Genomic DNA, 20,068 nt, shown 5'->3' with positions numbered 1-20,068 from the left:
GCGTGGCGCGTGGCGTGTGGCGTGTGGCGCGTGGCGCGTGGCGCGTGGCGCGTGGCGGCGTGGTGCGTGGCGCGTGGCGGTGTGGCGGTGATGGCGCGTGGCGCGTGGCGCGTGGCGCGTGGCGGCGTGGGTGGCGTGGCGCGTGGCGGGTGTGGCGTGTGGCGTGTGGTGTGTGGCGCGTGGCGCGTGGCGCGTGGCGGCGTGGCGGCGTGGCGCGTGGCGCGTGGCGCGTGGCGTGTGGCGCGTGGCGTGTGGGCGTGTGGCGCGTGGCGGCGTGGCCTGAGCCGTGCCGTGCCGAGCTGAGCTGTTCTGGGCTGTTCTGTGCCGGGCTGTGCCGTGCCGTTCTAGGCTGGGCTGTTCCATGCTGAACCGTGCCGTGTCGTTCTGGGCAGGCCCGTGCCGTGCCATGGCGTACCATGCCGGGCTGTGCCGTGCCGTTCTAGGCTGGGGTTGTTCTGTGCTGAACCGTGCCGTTCTGGGCTGGGCTGTGCTGAGCCCGTGCTGAGCCGGGCCGTGCTGGGGAGTTGTTGCTCCACTTACTTTACAAAGTGAAAATCTCATTAAGTGTGACTGTGAAGATTAGTTGAAAGGGACCAAAGTGGAGAGAGAAGAACTCACAGAGGGGCTGTGAGGAGGCTTTGGCTTTGTTTGCCGTCATTAATTCAGCATTGAAGCAGCTTGGGGGGGGTTGAGAGGGGGGTGGAAAGGGGGGTGGAGGGGGGGGGGGGGGGGGGGTGGAGGGGGGGAAGCCCGCTGATCAGGAGAGGCGAGGATATGACAGGCGAACAGGTGCCCCTTCTTCCTCTCTTTCAGCTTCTATCCTCGGGTCTTAATTGAGGTGAATTGTGTATTTGGACCATCTGCCTGCTGACAAAATAAAGCGGCTTTGATTTATGGCACCTCGGGACGTATTAACTCGGAGTTCCAGCTCCGCGCTAAACTCCAGCAGCAGGAAGACTTACTGCAGCTTCACGATCACTGAGGTCTGTCTGCTGTCGCCTCCCTAACATTTGTAATCTATTACAACCAACAATTCCCTCTTGAAGAATAAATGCAATTACCTGCTGGTTAATTTCAATTAAAAGTAAAATAAACATGTGCATTACTTTTAATTGTCTGCCTCATTTGCACCTTAGTGATGTGAACCTTTCTTTAGGACACGTCTACAAAATAAAATCCACCCCGTGTAGCACGTTGCTAGGCTGTGAAGAGTTGTTGGTCACGAGACGATATTGTTGTTCTGCTCGCTGCGTCACAATAGTGGAGCGCAAAACATCCAAGATGGCGGCGCCCAAACTGGAGCTTCCAGCAGTTCAGGGAGGAAAACATGACGGGAACCTTTAAATCGGCCTTCAGGAACATGCAGTTAGCTCGTTAGCGTCAGGAAGCAGCCATGACACGCTAACGAGCTGCTGAACGCTTTAACTCTGTCATTGTGTCAAATATACTGATATAGTTTATGTTTCTGTGTCACAACCTGGTAAGAATCCTTCCAAACGTGTTCAATAACAACTAGTTGAAGTTGGTCCAGGACAGGTTTCCTCCCTGAGCAGCTCTCTGATTGGACGGCCTCTCCCGAACCACTGTCCTCTACAAAAGCTTCATTTCAATGCTGATTCATCTGAGACCAACACTGTCTGACCTCCACGTGTTACCACAGCCTGTCAATAACTAGTAACTAGTAACTAGTAGCTCTAGACGCTGTGGCTCCCTGCTGGAGGCCAGAAGGCGTCTGCTGGTTCGTTTGTCTCGTCACGTTAAAGGATTGTTGAGATGCTGACTGTTTCCCCGGCCGACCTGCTGCACAACTTGCTACCACAAGTGTTTTGTGGTTCCTGCTCTTCACGGTTCTGATGGTCCAGAGCGCCGCTCCGCTCGGCGCCGCCGAGGCGTGACGCACACATTCCTTGGGGTTTGGTCGACACGCCGCCGCAGATTCACAGCCAGACGATCTTTACTTGTGACAGAGAGCTTGAGGGCGTCGGTGTGAAATTGAAAAGGAAGTGAAACAAATGTGGATATGTGAGTGTGTCAAGCCGCCTCCGCCCGCTTCCTGTCTCCACCTGACGAGCCGCGACGGAGCGGCGCCCGGCGACCACACGGCAACCGCACGGCGACTGCACGGCGACTGCACGGCGACCGCACGGCGACCGCACGGCGACCGCACGCCGACCGCACGGCTTTCAGCCTGACGCTGCCGTTATTGAAAAGTTCTCCTTTTTTAAAAAAAAAGAAAAAAGAAAAGTTCTCAATAAGACGTGTGGAACCAGTGGAAAGGTTAGGAAACTTTCCATCTGTGCAAATGTCTGAATATACAATTTGCATTGATCAAACACATTGCTGACTGTGTGTGTGTGTGTGTGTGTGTGTGTGTGTGTGTGTGTGTGTGTGTGTGTGTGTGTGTGTGTGTGTGTGTGTGTGTGTGTGTGTCATTCCTCTACTGCACGCTGGTTATTAATTCTATATTTGGTCTTGTGTAAAGACCCCCTGCTGGTTACTATGTGAAGCAGCTCCACAGGGACTGAACGTCACTAAACTAGTTCCTCTGCTCCATCGACTCCCTGAGGAACCAAGACTTCATGAGGAACCAAGACTTAATGAGGAACCAAGACTTCATGAGGAACCAAGGAATCATGAGGAACCAAGACTTCATGAGGAACCAGGACTTCATGCAACACAAACAAAGAGTGAATGAAAACAGCCGAACCGAAGCCTCGGGTCCCGAAGCCTCGGGTCCCGACGCCTCGGGTCCTGTAGGGTGAGCGGTTCAATCCCCACCTTTGTGCCTCTGAGCCTCACAGTTTGTCTCTTTTCCCGTTTATGCTTGTCGCCTGCTGCTACTCTGGAGGTTTGGTCCTCTTTGGTCCTCTTTGGTCCTCTTTGGTCCTCTTTGGTCCTCTTTGGTTCTCTTTGGTTCTCTTTGGTCCTATTTGGTCCTCTTTGGTTCTCTTTGGTCCTCTTTGGTCCTCTTTGGTTCTCTTTGGTCCTCTTTGGTCCTCTTTGGTCCTCTTTGGTCCTCTTTGGTCCTCTTTGGTTCTCTTTGGTTCTCTTAGGTTCTCTTTGGTTCTCTTTGGTCCTCTTTGGTTCTCTTTGGTTCTCTTTGGTCCTCTTTGGTTCTCTTAGGTTCTCTTTGGTTCTCTTTGGTTCTCTCAGGAACAAAACACTCAAATGAAGGATCCCAAATGCAAAACGCTGACATTTGATGACCGTTTGAAAATGAGATAATGAGGAATTATGTCCTTCAGAAATAATCATTTCAATATAACTTTGTTTCCTAAAGTTGCCACATGGATTTTTTTTAAATTGGTTTGTTTTTGATCTCAGATTTTCATTTCCACAAACTCAGATGTTCCTCGACAAACACAGTTGATTTCTCGATGATTTCCAGTCCACAGATCAGATCCATGTCAGATTTCTATTAGTCAGCTGGTGAGATTCTCACTGGGTTTTTCTGAGCTGAAGGTTAATTGTTCGTATGTTGAAGATCAAATCCTCCTCGTCTTCCTCGATCAAAGCACCAACACCCTTTTCTCCGTCTTCCTCTCAGTCTTCATTCTCCGGGGTTTTCCTTTGAAGCACCATGTTGTGCCGAGGCCCTGATTCCACCTGTTCTCAGGTCACTTCACCTTCACTTCACCTTCACTTCACCTTCACTTCACCTTCACTTCACCTTCACTTCACCTTCAGTCACTTCACCTTCACTTCACCTTCACTTCACCTTCAGTTCACCTTCACTTCACCTTCAGTCACTTCACCTTCACTTCACCTTCACTTCACCTTCAGTCACTTCACCTTCAGTTCACCTTCACTTCACCTTCACTTCACCTTCAGTCACTTCACCTTCAGTCACTTCACCTTCACTTCACCTTCACTTCACCTTCACTTCACCTTCACTTCACCTTCAGTCACTTCACCTTCACTTCACCTTCAGTCACTTCACCTTCACTTCACCTTCACTTCACCTTCAGTCACTTCACCTTCACTTCACCTTTAGTCACTTCACCTTCACTTCACCTTCACTTCACCTTCAGTCACTTCACCTTCACTTCACCTTCAGTCACTTCACCTTCACTTCACCTTCAGTCACTTCACCTTCACTTCACCTTCACTTCACCTTCAGTCACTTCACCTTCACTTCACCTTCAGTCACTTCACCTTCACTTCACCTTCACTTCACCTTCACTTCACCTTCAGTCACTTCACCTTCACTTCACCTTCACTTCACCTTCAGTCACTTCACCTTCACTTCACCTTTAGTCACTTCACCTTCACTTCACCTTCACTTCACCTTCAGTCACTTCACCTTCACTTCACCTTCAGTCACTTCACCTTCACTTCACCTTCAGTCACTTCACCTTCAGTCACTTCACCTTCACTTCACCTTCAGTCGCTTCACCTTCACTTCACCTTCACTTCACCTTCACTTCACCTTCACTTCACCTTCAGTCACTTCACCTTCACTTCACCTTCACTTCACCTTTAGTCACTTCACCTTCACTTCACCTTCACTTCACCTTCAGTCACTTCACCTTCACTTCACCTTCACTTCACCTTCAGTCACTTCACCTTCACTTCACCTTCACTTCACCTTTAGTCACTTCACCTTCACTTCACCTTCACTTCACCTTCACTTCACCTTCACTTCACCTTCACTTCACCTTCACTTCACCTTCACTTCACCTTCAGTCACTTCACCACAGAGCTTCAAACACAACATGCAAGTCAAGTGCTGTGATTTGATTTATTGTGCTGCTCGTCGGCTGTTCATACATCAATAATTCTGTTTGTTCTGCAAAGAGCGACAAGTTAATTACAGCGAGGAATGAAAAGAACCTTCCTGATTGTAAAAAGAGAAGTCCAGTTCCGATCCCCGCAGGCTTCATGAGATGTGACGTCCTGGTGGTTTCTATGATCTGTAGGTGTGATCATGAAGCCGGAGCCGGACACGCCATGACGACCGTGTTCATTTGGTTTTCATTCAGGGAGTTACAACACGCCGCCGTCACAGGTTCCAGAAACATTGTGTCATGAGAAGAACTGAAACAGAGATGAAGCACTGTGACTCCTGCTCCTGCCACGGTGCTGCCTCACAGAATCCACACTGATCACTTCAACATGCAGTTTCACTTTCAGCGTCCGTCTCCAAGACATTGTCCAAACCTTTCATCTTCACACTCATACAAACACGTTTCCAGCATCTTGTGGACGTCTGAGCGTGAAACTCCTGAGTCACAACACCTGCTTTGTTCACTGGATCTCACTGGAAAATGTTGTTGATACTTTGATGTTCTTCATTTGAGCCGCCGGACTTCCTCTCTCATGTCCCAGAAACCCTCAGCGTGACGACCGCCACTTCAAAGAAAGTCTTATTACCTTGACTTTGTATTTACATGATGGACGTTCCTTCTTTAAAGCACACTGACCGGAAGAGAATCAAGCAAAACACCAAAACAAGACTTTCACCACACATTCCAACCTGCACTTCATCAGATCCTTCACAATAAAATCCAGAAGTTTCCAGACAAACCATCGAACTGCTGATGTTTCCTGACTGACGCCATTTTGGGAAACCTGCCCCAAGGCATTGTGGGATATCGAGTGAGAGAGTGAGTGAGTGAGTGAGTGAGTGAGTGAGTGAGTGAGTGAGTGAGTGAGTGAGTGAGTGAGTGAGTGAGTGGGTGAAGGAGGTTGTAGCAGTTTGGCAGCTTCATGCTCGTAGGAAACTTGTAAACATTTTGATTCCAGATGAAGTGAAAACAGCGACGTTCCACTTCCAAACTCTTTAATGAGCAGATGTTGAAGGATCCAGAGTCCCGGAGACGTCGAGGCTCTTTGGTGTTCAGGCTCTTTGGTGTTCAGGCTCTTTGGTGTTCAGGCTCTTTGGTGTTCAGGCTCTTTGGTGTTCAGGCTCTTTGGTGTTCAGGTGATTTGGTGTTCAGGCTCTTTGGTGTTCAGGTGATTTGGTGTTCAGGCTCTTTGGTGTTCAGGCTCTTTGGTGTTCAGGCTCTTTGGTGTTCAGGTGATTTGGTGTTCAGGCTCTTTGGTGTTCAGGTGATTTGGTTTTCAGGCTCTTTAGTTTTCAGGCTCTTTAGTTTTCAGGCTCTTTGGTGTTCAGGCTCTTTGGTGTTCAGGTGATTTGCTGGTAAATGAAAAGGCAGGAAGTTCAGGCCTTCAAGATGAAACCGACATTTCAACACGTTGTCGTCCAGCAGAATTCTTCTTCTCTCGTTCTGTCGAGACTCACAACTTTCTTGCCGTGACCTTTTTAAACACATCACTTGTTTTCCACCGTCCAGCTGGACGAGTCCCTCCTGGACGTTTCCACCGTCCAGCTGGACGAGTCCCTCCTGGACGTTTCCACCGTCCAGCTGGACGAGTCCCTCCTGGACGTTTCCACCGTCCAGCTGGACGAGTCCCTCCTGGACGTTTCTCTCTTTGCCGTTCGTCTCTGTTGGACATTTTGCATGCAGACATTTCAGAACACTTTCTTTAAAACGTCACTGGATTGCAGTGCAGATTCATCAGCAGAGTATTTTCTTCAGTGTTGCAGCTGTGAGTCGTGGTCTTACTGACTCCAGCGAGCAGAGCCAGGACTCTCCGTCACATGATGGAGGGAGCGTGGAGGTGACGTAGCAGTGGAGATAACCTCAGTGAGGGACGGACAATAACCAACATGGCTGCTGAGACATTGGACATTCATCCAAATGTTCAAAACTCAAAGTCTAAACAATGACCTGACGAAGCTTGATCAAGTGATCAAGTGATCAAGTGATCAAGTGATAAAGATAAAGTGATCAAGTGATCAAGTGATAAAGATAAAGAGATAAAGTGATAAAGTGATCAAGTGATCAAGTGATCAAGTGATCAAGTGATAAAGTGATAAAGTGATCAAGTGATCAAGTGATCAAGTGATAAAGATAAAGAGATAAAGTGATAAAGTCATAAAGTGCGTCCAGCTGAAGTCTGGTTGGGTTTAGAATGTGACCGTCTGAAGTCTGGTTGGGTTTAGGATGAGTCCAGCTGAAGTCTGGTTGGGTTTAGAATGTGACCGTCTGAAGTCTGGTTGGGTTTAGAATGCGACCGTCTGAAGTCTGGTTGGGTTTAGAATGTGACCGTCTGAAGTCTGGTTGGGTTTAGAATGCGACCGTCTGAAGTCTGGTTGGGTTTAGAATGCGTCCAGCTGAAGTCTGGTTGGGTTTAGAATGCGACCGTCTGAAGTCTGGTTGGGTTTAGAATGTGACCGTCTGAAGTCTGGTTGGGTTTAGAATGTGACCGTCTGAAGTCTGGTTGGGTTTAGAATGTGACCGTCTGAAGTCTGGTTGGGTTTAGAATGCGACCGTCTGAAGTCTGGTTGGGTTTAGAATGTGACCGTCTGAAGTCTGGTTGGGTTTAGAATGCGACCGTCTGAAGTCTGGTTGGGTTTAGAATGTGACCGTCTGAAGTCTGGTTGGGTTTAGAATGCGACCGTCTGAAGTCTGGTTGGGTTTAGAATGCGTCCAGCTGAAGTCTGGTTGGGTTTAGAATGCGACCGTCTGAAGTCTGGTTGGGTTTAGAATGCGTCCAGCTGAAGTCTGGTTGGGTTTAGAATGCGACCGTCTGAAGTCTGGTTGGGTTTAGAATGCGACCGTCTGAAGTCTGGTTGGGTTTAGAATGCGACCGTCTGAAGTCTGGTTGGGTTTAGAATGCGTCCAGCTGAAGTCTGGTTGGGTTTAGGATGCGCCTGGCGTCCGCAGCAGCTTCAGGCGGGACGTGGCGTCTGGACCGACGAGCCGCGCCGCCGCCTCCCCATCCAGCTCCGTCCCCCCCCCGGGGGCCACCAACTGGCTGCCTGGCCGCTGGTCAGGTACCTGCCAGACCCGTCCAGATGCAGCCGGCAGCTCCGGGACCCAGCAGACCCTTCGGCCTGCAGCCAGACGGCGAGCGGCGAGGCTCCAGGCGGCACAGGCGGCGTGTTCAGGAATGTTAATGAAGACGTCCCGATGGCCGGGGTTCTCCACACAGGGAGACTTTCAGAGTTGGAATTCAGAGAACAGCTGATGTTTGAATCCCCGGACACATTCTTTCACCTACATTCAGTCGACTCTGGTGTCCGAACACAGAAGCTGAAGAAGAAAGTCCTTCTCACACTCTTTTACCTGCTGAGGGAAGTTTTAACTGATGAACCTGAACCTCCAAACAACAAAACACAAAACCTGATTTACTGAGTCTTAAACTCCAGGTTCATTCACAATGAGGGTTTTTACTTTGCGCCTGTCGTTCGAGCTTCACGGTTGTTTCATCGTCTGCAACCCAGAGATTTTAGTGTCGATCATCACAAAGACGACCTGCTGGATTCATCCATTCATCTGGTGGCCGGACGAGCAGTGAGAGACACGCTGTCGGAGGTGGAGAGACATTCGAGAAAGAACAGAACAGAAGAGGAAGAAAAGATTATGAGACCGAAAGAAAAATAGATTTAAAGAAAGCAGAAGTGAAGATGTGGTGGTGAGACTGAAATGAGAAAAACCTTCGTCCCGCTGGTTCCTCATGCAGGAAGTCAAACATGCTTCACTGGTGGGGGATAGAATAGAATAGAATAGAATAGAATAGAATAGAATAGAACAGAACAGAATAGAAGAGAATAGAAGAGAATAGAACAGAATAGAACAGAATAGAACAGAACAGAACAGAACAGAAGAGAAGAGAATAGAAGAGAATAGAAGAGAATAGAACAGAATAGAACAGAACAGAACAGAAGAGAAGAGAATAGAATAGAATAGAATAGAATAGAACAGAACAGAACAGAAGAGAAGAGAAGAGAATAGAATAGAATAGAACAGAACAGAAGAGAATAGAAGAGAATAGAATAGAACAGAATAGAACAGAACAGAACAGAAGAGAAGAGAATAGAATAGAATAGAATAGAATAGAATAGAATAGAATAGAATAGAATAGAATAGAACAGAACAGAATAGAACAGAATAGAAGAGAATAGAATAGAACAGAATAGAATAGAACAGAATAGAACAGAATAGAATAGAAGAGAATAGAACAGAACAGAATAGAACAGAATAGAAGAGAATAGAATAGAACAGAATAGAATAGAACAGAATAGAACAGAACAGAAGAGAATAGAATAGAATAGAATAGAATAGAATAGAATAGAACAGAATAGAATAGAATAGAATAGAATAGAACAGAACAGAATAGAAGAGAATAGAAGAGAATAGAACAGAATAGAACAGAATAGAACAGAACAGAACAGAACAGAAGAGAAGAGAATAGAAGAGAATAGAAGAGAATAGAACAGAATAGAACAGAACAGAACAGAAGAGAAGAGAAGAGAATAGAATAGAATAGAATAGAACAGAACAGAACAGAAGAGAAGAGAAGAGAATAGAATAGAATAGAACAGAACAGAAGAGAATAGAAGAGAATAGAATAGAACAGAATAGAACAGAACAGAACAGAAGAGAAGAGAATAGAATAGAATAGAATAGAATAGAATAGAATAGAATAGAATAGAATAGAACAGAACAGAATAGAACAGAATAGAAGAGAATAGAATAGAACAGAATAGAATAGAACAGAATAGAACAGAATAGAATAGAAGAGAATAGAACAGAACAGAATAGAACAGAATAGAAGAGAATAGAATAGAACAGAATAGAATAGAACAGAATAGAACAGAACAGAAGAGAATAGAATAGAATAGAATAGAATAGAATAGAATAGAATAGAACAGAATAGAATAGAATAGAATAGAATAGAACAGAACAGAATAGAAGAGAATAGAAGAGAATAGAACAGAATAGAACAGAATAGAACAGAACAGAACAGAACAGAAGAGAAGAGAATAGAAGAGAATAGAAGAGAATAGAACAGAATAGAACAGAACAGAAGAGAAGAGAAGAGAATAGAATAGAATAGAATAGAATAGAATAGAATAGAACAGAACAGAACAGAAGAGAAGAGAATAGAATAGAATAGAATAGAATAGAATAGAACAGAACAGAAGAGAATAGAAGAGAATAGAATAGAACAGAATAGAATAGAACAGAACAGAACAGAAGAGAAGAGAATAGAATAGAATAGAATAGAATAGAATAGAATAGAATAGAATAGAACAGAATAGAACAGAATAGAAGAGAATAGAATAGAACAGAATAGAATAGAACAGAATAGAACAGAATAGAATAGAAGAGAATAGAACAGAACAGAATAGAACAGAATAGAAGAGAATAGAATAGAACAGAATAGAATAGAACAGAATAGAACAGAACAGAAGAGAATAGAATAGAATAGAATAGAATAGAATAGAATAGAACAGAATAGAATAGAATAGAATAGAATAGAACAGAAGAGAATAGAAGAGAATAGAAGAGAATAAGGCAAGCCATACATTTTGGTCAATACTCAATATGAATCAAACATTTCCAGGCAATTAATCAAATTCACCACATAAACAGCTGAAAACCCTGGAATTAAACCGTGAGGCAGCAATCCTGGCCGTCACACCGGTGTTCTGTACGTTTGGCTTTGTAACTCAGTAAATTCATAGATTTTGCTGCTGAACTCCAGCGGCTGACTTCAGCACTTCCTGAAAGTGCCGAGTTGCAACTTTCTGAATGCGACTCGATGAAGTCCATAAACAAGCAGCAGAAGACTTTGAGCAACAATCGAGTGACTCCAAGTCCTCAAGTGGCCGCGGCTCGTAGTACCGTAGTACCGTAGTACCGTAGTACCGAATCTGTAAAGGCCCTGATTGGACGAGACGTTCCTGTGTGGATTTTTGCCCTAAAAGAAAGTAAATGTGTGGGTTTGTTATTTGAAAGTCTGGGATCTTCCTGGTCCAGTGATGTGGGCTGCATGGAGCCGCCTCGCCGCCGCGCCGCCGCACCGCCGCGCCGCCGCGCCGCCGCGCCGGTCCGCGCTCCCCAGTGTCGGCAGCGTATTTGTGTCACGTCTCCAGCGGTGGCGCCGGCTCCTCCCACAGCGCTTCATCCTCACAGGCGTTCCAAGCTGTAAATCCAGCAGCTTAATGCAGCTAAAGACGTGTTAACAACAACCTGCAGCCTCCTGCACTGCTGCCATCAGCCGTCGCAGCTCGTTGCGTCCCCTGGAACTTCACAGGCTCAAATGTTCCGTCACATCCTGCATGTGGCCTGGATCTGCTGGTGCAGAACGCTGCGGCACCGGGAACCGTCAGACTCACAAGAAGTCATTAAAAAGTCCATCACCCCTTTTCCACTATAGAACGCAGGCTGGAGCCTTGGAAGAGATCCTGTTAGCGTTAGCATTGAGATCTCTGGCAGTCCAACATGGAACGACATTACTTATAGTCCATCCGTCCTCTTTTAGACGTTAATGCTCAAACCACTGATCCTTCCTGGTTTAAAACTACAAGGAATTATAAATAATGAACAATTCACGTGTTTAGGAGCTTTAAAACTACGACAGACTGTACAGGAATGTTGATTTGGACATTTTTCTGAACCCTTCCAGTATTTCTAACCGTCTTGCTGCAGCTCGCTGACGGGGGGGGTGGGGGGGGGTGGGGGTTCTTTATGCCACACAGATCGCATGTGTATTGGCTTTATGTTATTATCTCTCTGCGAGGACCAGAATCTATTAAGGAAGAAGAAAAAGGCAATCACCCACAAAGCAAGTTGATCCCAAGTGCTTTGTGCTGTTTGATGTTTCTTGCTAATGTTGTGAAGGATCAGTGGGGGGGGGGGGGGGGAGGGGGTGGGGGGGGCGCTTCATGAGTCCCACATTATCATCAATCCATCCCGCCGGAATCCCGGCCCTCTGCCGCGCGGCGATAGCGCTCCGGAGGACGAGGACACCTCACCTGTTTCAATAGGAAGTGATTACTGAGTGTCTGGCGGAGCAGCGAGGTTTAACCCTTTCAGCTACAGACGGAGCCGCCCAGACGCTCTTCATCTGAGTGGAGGCTTTTTCTCCTCACGTCTGGTGGTGCAGCCAGACACCACCTTCCTCTGCTCACTGCACCACCTTCCTCTGCTGACTGCAGACACCACCTTCCTCTGCTGACTGCACCGTCTTCCTCTGCTGACTGCACCGTCTTCCTCTGCTGACTGCACCGTCTTCCTCTGCTAGCTGCACCGTCTTCCTCTGCTCACTGCACCACCTTCCTCTGCTGACTGCAGACACCACCTTCCTCTGCTGACTGCACCGTCTTCCTCTGCTGACTGCACCACCTTCCTCTGCTGACTGCACCGTCTTCCTCTGCTAGCTGCACCGTCTTCCTCTGCTGACTGCACCACCTTCCTCCACTAACTGCAGGCACCACCTTCCTCCACTAACTGCAGACACCACCTTCCTCTGCTCACTGCACCACCTTCCTCTGCTGACTGCAGACACCACCTTCCTCTGCTCACTGCACCACCTTCCTCTGCTAACTGCAGACACCACCTTCCTCTGCTGACTGCACCGTCTTCCTCTATGCATCCTTCCTAGGATGCAGCACAATGTGACCTACCTGCTGCACCAGTGGTCAAACCTCCACCTTCATCCACGTCATGAAAGAAGAACCATAAGTTCCTTTGCACTAATGTGCACGTTCTCACTTTTGTATGCAAACTTCAGTCCGGATGAAATAAATAAATAAGATTCTTTCCCTTTTCTGGATAACAAATCTCTGCATTGAATTTAAAGTTTGATAATTATGATGTTAAGAAAGCAAAGCAGTCATGAGATGTCATATTACTGTTGTTAGCATAGAGGATGGATGGATGATGGATGATGGATGATGGATGATGAATGGATGGTGGATGGATGATGGATGATGGATGGATGGATGATGGATGATGGATGATGGATGAATGGATGGATGATGGATGATGGATGATGGATGATGGATGGATGGATGATGGATGATGGATGATGGATGAATGGATGGATGGATGGATGATGGATGGATGGATGATGGATGGATGGTGGATGGATGGATGATGGATGGATGGATGATGGATGATGGATGAATGGATGGATGATGGATGGATGGTGGATGGATGGATGATGGATGGATGGATGATGGATGATGGATGAATGGATGGATGATGGATGGATGGATGATGGATGATGGGTGATGGATGAATGGATGGATGGATGGAGGATGGATGGATGGATGATGAATGATGGATGGATGATGGATGGATGATGGATGATGGATGGATGATGGATGGATGATGGATGGATGATGGATGGATGGATTATGAATGGATGATGGATGGATGGATGGATGATGGATGATGGATGGATTATGGATGATGGATGGATGATGGATGATGGATGATGGATGGATGATGGATGATGGATGATGGATGGATGGGTGGATGATGGATGGATGGATGGATGATGGATGATGGATGATGGATGATGGATGGATGATGGATGATGGATGATGGATGATGGATGGATGATGGATGGATGGGTGGTGGATGGATGATGGATGGATGATGGATGATGGCTGGTGGATGGATGATGGATGATGGATGGATGATGGATGATGGATGGATGATGGATGATGGATGGATGATGGATGATGGATGATGGATGGATGATGGATGGATGGATGATGGATGATGGATGGATGATGGATGATGGATGGATGATGGATGATGGATGGATGATGGATGATGGATGGATGATGGATGATGGATGGATGATGGATGATGATGGATGATGGATGGATGATGGATGATGGATGATGGATGATGGATGGATGATGGATGATGGGTGATGGATGATGGATGGATGATGGATGATGGATGATGGATGATGGATGGATGATGGATGGATGGGTGGTGGATGGATGATGGATGGATGATGGATGATGGATGGATGATGGATGGATGGGTGGTGGATGGATGATGGATGGATGATGGATGATGGATGGTGGATGGATGATGGATGGATGATGGATGATGGATGATGGATGGATGATGGATGGATGATGGATGATGGATGGATGGATGATGGATGATGGATGGATGATGGATGATGGATGATGGATGGATACTCCAAACACAGGGTCCACTGGTAGTTTTCTGGTTCTCAGTGGTTCCGAGGACTTCGGTCGAACCAGAATGTAACGAGATTTGCAGATTTTGTGAGAATTGACGTGTTGAAACTAAAAGAGTTTTCCAGGTTCCACACTGGTTCTGTGGTCTGGATGGTGGATGTTCCACACTGGTTCTGTGGTCAGACACAAGAGAACGTGTTGCAGGATGGTCGTTTCCCCAGAGTGTGGAGGTTTGACTTGATAGAAGGTGGAGGTGAAGGTGGAGGAGCGTCTTTTCACTGCCCAGAAGTTTAACGTGTTTGACAGAATTCAGCCTCTCCAGACTGAAATGTAACTTGTGACTTGGTAATGAGTTGATTGAAGGATTCAGGAACAGTGAAAGTGATCAACCATCGATTGGTTATCAATGGAGTCTGACGATCAGATGAGGCGGTTGGTGTTTGTGTTTGTTTGTTTGTGAGCGAGTCCACGTTGCTGCGTCGCTGCAGGAAGCTCTGCCGTCGCTGCAGGAAGCTCTGCCGTCGCTGCAGGAAGCTCTGCCGTCGCTACAGGAAGCTCTGCCGTCGCTGCAGGAAGCTCTGCCGTCGCTGCAGGAAGCTCTGCCGTCGCTGCAGGAAGCTCTGCCGTCGCTACAGGAAGCTCTGCCGTCGCTGCAGGAAGCTCTGCCGTCGCTGCAGGAAGCTCTGCCGTCGCTGCAGGAAGCTCTGCCGTCGCTACAGGAAGCTCTGCCGTCGCTGCAGGAAGCTCTGCCGTCGCTGCAGGAAGCTCTGCCGTCGCTGCACGAGGCTCTGCCGTCGCTGCAGGAAGCTCTGCCGTCGCTGCACGAGGCTCTGCCGTCGCTGCAGGAAGCTCTGCCGTCGCTGCACGAGGCTCTGCCGTCGCTGCACGAAGCTCTGCCGTCGCTGCACGAGGCTCTGCCGTCGCTGCAGGAAGCTCTGCCGTCGCTGCAGGAAGCTCTGCCGTCGCTGCATGAGGCTCTGCCGTCGCTGCACGAAGCTCTGCCGTCGCTGCAGGAAGCTCTGCCGTCGCTGCAGGAAGCTCTGCCGTCGCTGCAGGAAGCTCTGCCGTCGCTGCACGAGGCTCTGCCGTCGCTGCAGGAAGCTCTGCCGTCGCTGCAAGAAGCTCTGCCGTCGCTGCACGAAGCTCTGCCGTCGCTGCAAGAAGCTCTGCCGTCGCTGCACGAAGCTCTGCCGTCGCTGCAAGAAGCTCTGCCGTCGCTGCACGAAGCTCTGCCGTCGCTGCAAGAAGCTCTGCCGTCGCTGCACGAAGCTCTGCCGTCGCTGCAAGAAGCTCTGCCGTCGCTGCACGAAGCTCTGCCGTCGCTGCAAGAAGCTCTGCCGTCGCTGCACGAAGCTCTGCCGTCGCTGCAAGAAGCTCTGCCGTCGCTGCACGAAGCTCTGCCGTCGCTGCAAGAAGCTCTGCCGTCGCTGCACGAAGCTCTGCCGTCGCTGCAAGAAGCTCTGCCGTCGCTGCACGAAGCTCTGCCGTCGCTGCAAGAAGCTCTGCCGTCGCTGCACGAAGCTCTGCCGTCGCTGCAAGAAGCTCTGCCGTCGCTGCACGAAGCTCTGCCGTCGCTGCAGGAAGCTCTGCCGTCGCTGCACGAAGCTCTGCCGTCGCTGCAAGAAGCTCTGCCGTCGCTGCACGAAGCTCTGCCGTCGCTGCAAGAAGCTCTGCCGTCGCTGCACGAAGCTCTGCCGTCGCTGCAAGAAGCTCTGCCGTCGCTGCACGAAGCTCTGCCGTCGCTGCAGGAAGCTCTGCCGTCGCTGCAGGAAGCTCTGCCGTCGCTGCACGAGGCTCTGCCGTCGCTGCACGAGGCTCTGCCGTCGCTGCACGAAGCTCTGCCGTCGCTGCACGAGGCTCTGCCGTCGCTGCAGGAAGCTCTGCCGTCGCTGCACGAGGCTCTGCCGTCGCTGCAGGAAGCTCTGCCGTCGCTGCACGAAGCTCTGCCGTCGCTGCAGGAAGCTCTGCCGTCGCTGCAGGAAGCTCTGCCGTCGCTGCACGAGGCTCTGCCGTCGCTGCACGAAGCTCTGCCGTCGCTGCAGGAAGCTCTGCCGTCGCTGCACGAGGCTCTGCCGTCGCTGCAGGAAGCTCTGCCGTCGCTGCACGAGGCTCTGCCGTCGCTGCACGAGGCTCTGCCGTCGCTGCAGGCGATTCAGTCCAAAGGGCCGACTGATTGCTAGTGAAACCTGATTTTCTGAGTATTGATCGGGGGCCCGGCTCCCAGATGCAAAAACCTCCCAAGATGGATCTGCTGTCACGTCTTACAGTAGAAATCAGCCAATCAATGTCGTGTCCCTGCAGGACTTCCTTCTGCTGGGCCACTAAAGAGGGCGACGCCTCGGCTCGTCAATCAGCACTGCAAGGAGCTGCTTAGCTAATAGTCTGCTGGGGACGGGCGGGACACGTCTGTCTGACCCGACGGGGACGGACGGGCGGGACACGTCTGTCTGACCCGACGGGGACGGACGGGCGGGACACGTCTGTCTGACCCGACGGGGACGGACGGTCTAAAGACGTCTGTCTGACCCGACGGGGACAGACGGGCTGAAGACGTCTGTCTGACCCGACGGGGACAGGGGGACAGACGGGCTGAAGACGTCTGTCTGACCCGACGGGGACAGACGGGCTGAAGACGTCTGTCTGACCCGACGGGGACAGGGGGACAGACGGGCTGAAGACGTCATGTGGAAGCGTCAGCCTTGTAATCTGAGTAATCAGTTACCGTCTGACTCCTGATCGGCACCTTGGACAAAACTTCAATCATGAAACATTTCATGACCCAAGAAGGGAGACAGTCATCTCTCATTTCATATTGAAACTAGTGCCGTCAATCCATTAAAAAAAATCTATTGCACAATTTCCTGTAATTAATTGCGATTAATTGCATTTGTTTTTCTCCTGAAGACTGAAGCTTGTAATGAGATTTAATGAGATTTAATGAGATTTAATGAGGGAAAACCACAGAATGAATGTCGACTCAGCACACTGAGACTGTATTTACATTAAAAGACTATTTTTATAACGTCCTTTTAGCTTTTCGTGGAACCGTTTCGCTCTAAGATCAGCAAGATAATAAAAACATAAACAAATTAATTAATAAACATCTAACATAAGTCTGAGTTTGTTAGCATGCAGCTCCACTTTGAGGATTTTAATATTTCTAGAAATAAAGTTAAAAAATCATTACATGAACACAGTGGCAATAATATACTGTAACACACACACACACACACACACACACACACACACACACACACACACACACACACACACACACACACACACACACACACACACACACACACACACAGTTTTGGGGATAATTTAGTTTGAACATATTTAATTTCAGGTTTCCAGCATCAATTATCCCCCAGATGCTGAAAGTCTTTAACTGTTTCTCCTCTATTATAACTTTAACATCAGTCTTGCCCTTATAATTACCAAACATCATACATTTAGTTTCATCCACTGCAGAACTTCACACCTTAACGCTCCAGTTTATTGATTAAAATATGATTTATTGTGTCAAATGTATTTTTTAGGTCTATGAACTCGTTTCTTTTTGGAGCTGCTGATTTCTTCTGTTGGTTCTAATCAAGTCCCCGAGGAGGATCTTTGTGTTTATTAACACATTTGTCAAACCTGTGAGTGAAAACGTCTCTCGGGAAAATGTCCTTGAGGACCAGAGTGTCAGTTACCAGTTAGCATCAGGCGTTTCTAGATAAACTCTAGTTGTGTGCTTCGTTCATGTTGGGCTGAGAGACGAACTCCCGGAGGAGCGACGGCGTTTGTCTGTTTGAAAGAAGCGAAAGGTCCTCGGAGTTGTTTTTAACTGCCGTCAAACTGATTGGATGCCTCTTCTTTGTTTGTATTTCACACTCCTGAACCAGGATCCACATGGCAAAATACATGCTCCTGCAATTTACTGCTAGTTCAAAAAGCATAATTAGTGGCAGTAACCATGAAATGAGGTAATGCGCCAGCAAAAGGTGTGACAGACGACTAATCCTTATAATTTCCAAATCATTTCCATGGAAGTTTTCTTGAAAGCCAGTTCAGTCTGATTGCGTTCATGAACAAATACAGAGGCTGTATGAAGTCAAACAATATTTATTCATCGCCAACTGATGAATAAATAACTGGAGATGCTGGATGCCGGCTGTTTATTGTTTGTCTTCACCACTTTTTACAGAATTTTGCTCTAAAGTTCTGAAATAAAACAAAAAACTTAAGGACAGAAAATGGTGATTTAAGACAAATCAAGTTTTATTAAATAGTATCATCAAACAGTGCAAGCGATCAAATATTGACTGAAGCGATTCATTTAATTTCCTTATTTAGTTAAAAATGTCCAAATTTAGCCCCGAACAAAACGTGATGCATCATTTGCAGCCTAATGAAGACGAGAAGAAGGAGAAGTGCCACGCAAAGCTAGCAGACGGGCGTTTCACCTCTGATGTGTCTGAAACTATGAATGTTTTCCTGAAGACACTGATTGTGTTTCTACAGAGAATAATTCCAACAGGCAGCATATGTGCATGTACAAGCATATTGTGAATTTCTCTTGGAGATCATTAAAGTATCTATCTATCTATCTATCTCTCTATCTATCTATCTATCTATCTATCTATCTATCTATCTATCTATCTATCTATCTATCTATCTATCTATGCATATGAAAATGGCAAGAAAGTCAATGAAGATGTTTGTGATTTGCTGTTTGAAACGTGTCGTTGAAGCAGCTTGTTAAGCAGCTGACCAGCAGCTGACCAGCAGCTTGTTAAGCAGCTGACCAGCAGCTGACCAGTGTGTTCTGCTCTCCTCCTCAGGTTCCAGGTTCTCACGCCTCCAAGTCAGACCTTGTGAAGTCAGGAAGCCCAAAGTCCACACTAAAGCACATTTGGACAGAAGGCAGCAAGGAAATGTCCATCAGCCGGCTCCTGTCTCAGACGCTGCAAGGCAAGGAGAACAGCACGGCCTTGGACCTGCGCTACGACACCCCGGAGCCCTACTCGGAGCAGGACCTGTGGGACTGGCTGAGGAACTCCACCGACCCGCAGGACTCGCGCTCGCGGTCCAAACGGCGGCCCATGGTTAAGACGGGCAAGTTCAAGAAGATGTTCGGCTGGGGGGACTTCCACTCCAACATCAAGACCGTCAAGCTCAACCTGCTGATCACCGGGAAGATCGTGGACCACGGCAACGGGACCTTCAGCGTGTACTTCCGCCACAACTCCACGGGCCAGGGCAACGTGTCGGTCAGCCTGGTGCCGCCCACCAAGATCGTGGAGTTCGACGTGGCGGCGCAGCAGTCCGTCATCGACGCCAAGGACTCCAAGTCCTTCAACTGCCGCATCGAGTACGAGAAGGTGGAGAAGGGCGCCAAGAACACGCTCTGCAACTTCGACCCGTCCAAGACTTGCTACCAGGAGCAGACCCAGAGCCACGTGTCCTGGCTCTGCTCCAAACCTTTCAAAGTCATCTGCATCTTCATCTCCTTCTACAGCACCGACTACAAACTGGTGCAGAAGGTGTGCCCAGACTACAACTACCACAGCGACACGCCCTACTTCCCCTCCGGCTGAGGTCGGTCCCGCCACGCACACCCAAAGGGGGGCGCTGTGGGCGAGCCGGATGCAGCCTGGGGCTCCGACGTCCCCAGAGAATCGTGTTTGTTAGCTGTACGGTCCTTCAACGTGTCCATACCACAGTGTCAGCCATCCCTATCGATTCCCCTTTGGAATGCTCGGAGGTTTGCAGAGAGCAGCTCCGGAACCCCATGTGATATAAAAAAAGAGTAATACGCCTAAAAATGACCAGAAAAACTCTGTGATTTTTATGACTTTGTGTTTCATCCCAGTTCAATCCTGTTTAGAATGCAGTTGGGCTGGTAATTGTTCAACTTCACCCTTTTTACATTTCTGTTCTGTTTATTCTAGTCCAATTAGATCCTCACGTTTTAGCATTAGCATCAAGTCTCTGGACCTTAGCATATGGACTGTCTGCCCCTTGTTGTGCTACTTATGCTCTGCAGTTTAT

The 20,068-nt window shown here is 48.3% G+C and overlaps 1 protein-coding gene across 1 annotated transcript; it reads left to right on the top strand.

Moving 5' to 3' along the window:
* Nucleotides 1–406: 406 nt before the first annotated feature.
* Nucleotides 407–19,614, top strand: LOC308148020 (neurexophilin-1-like; the record flags this gene model as incomplete). The annotated part of the gene is made up of 3 exons (XM_080521429.1): nt 407–487; nt 2,188–2,277; nt 18,859–19,614. The coding sequence occupies 3 exons, from the start codon at nt 407–409 to the stop codon at nt 19,612–19,614; spliced, it is 927 nt and encodes a 308-aa protein (XP_080377555.1).
* Nucleotides 19,615–20,068: the final 454 nt, after the last annotated feature.

The sequence above is a fragment of the Blennius ocellaris genome (assembly GCF_963422515.1).
Source record: "Blennius ocellaris genome assembly, contig: SCAFFOLD_293, whole genome shotgun sequence".
Classification (NCBI taxonomy): domain Eukaryota; kingdom Metazoa; phylum Chordata; class Actinopteri; order Blenniiformes; family Blenniidae; genus Blennius; species Blennius ocellaris.
The sequence above is the reverse complement of the archived record's forward strand: the minus strand, read 5'-3'. Positions and strand labels throughout refer to the sequence as shown.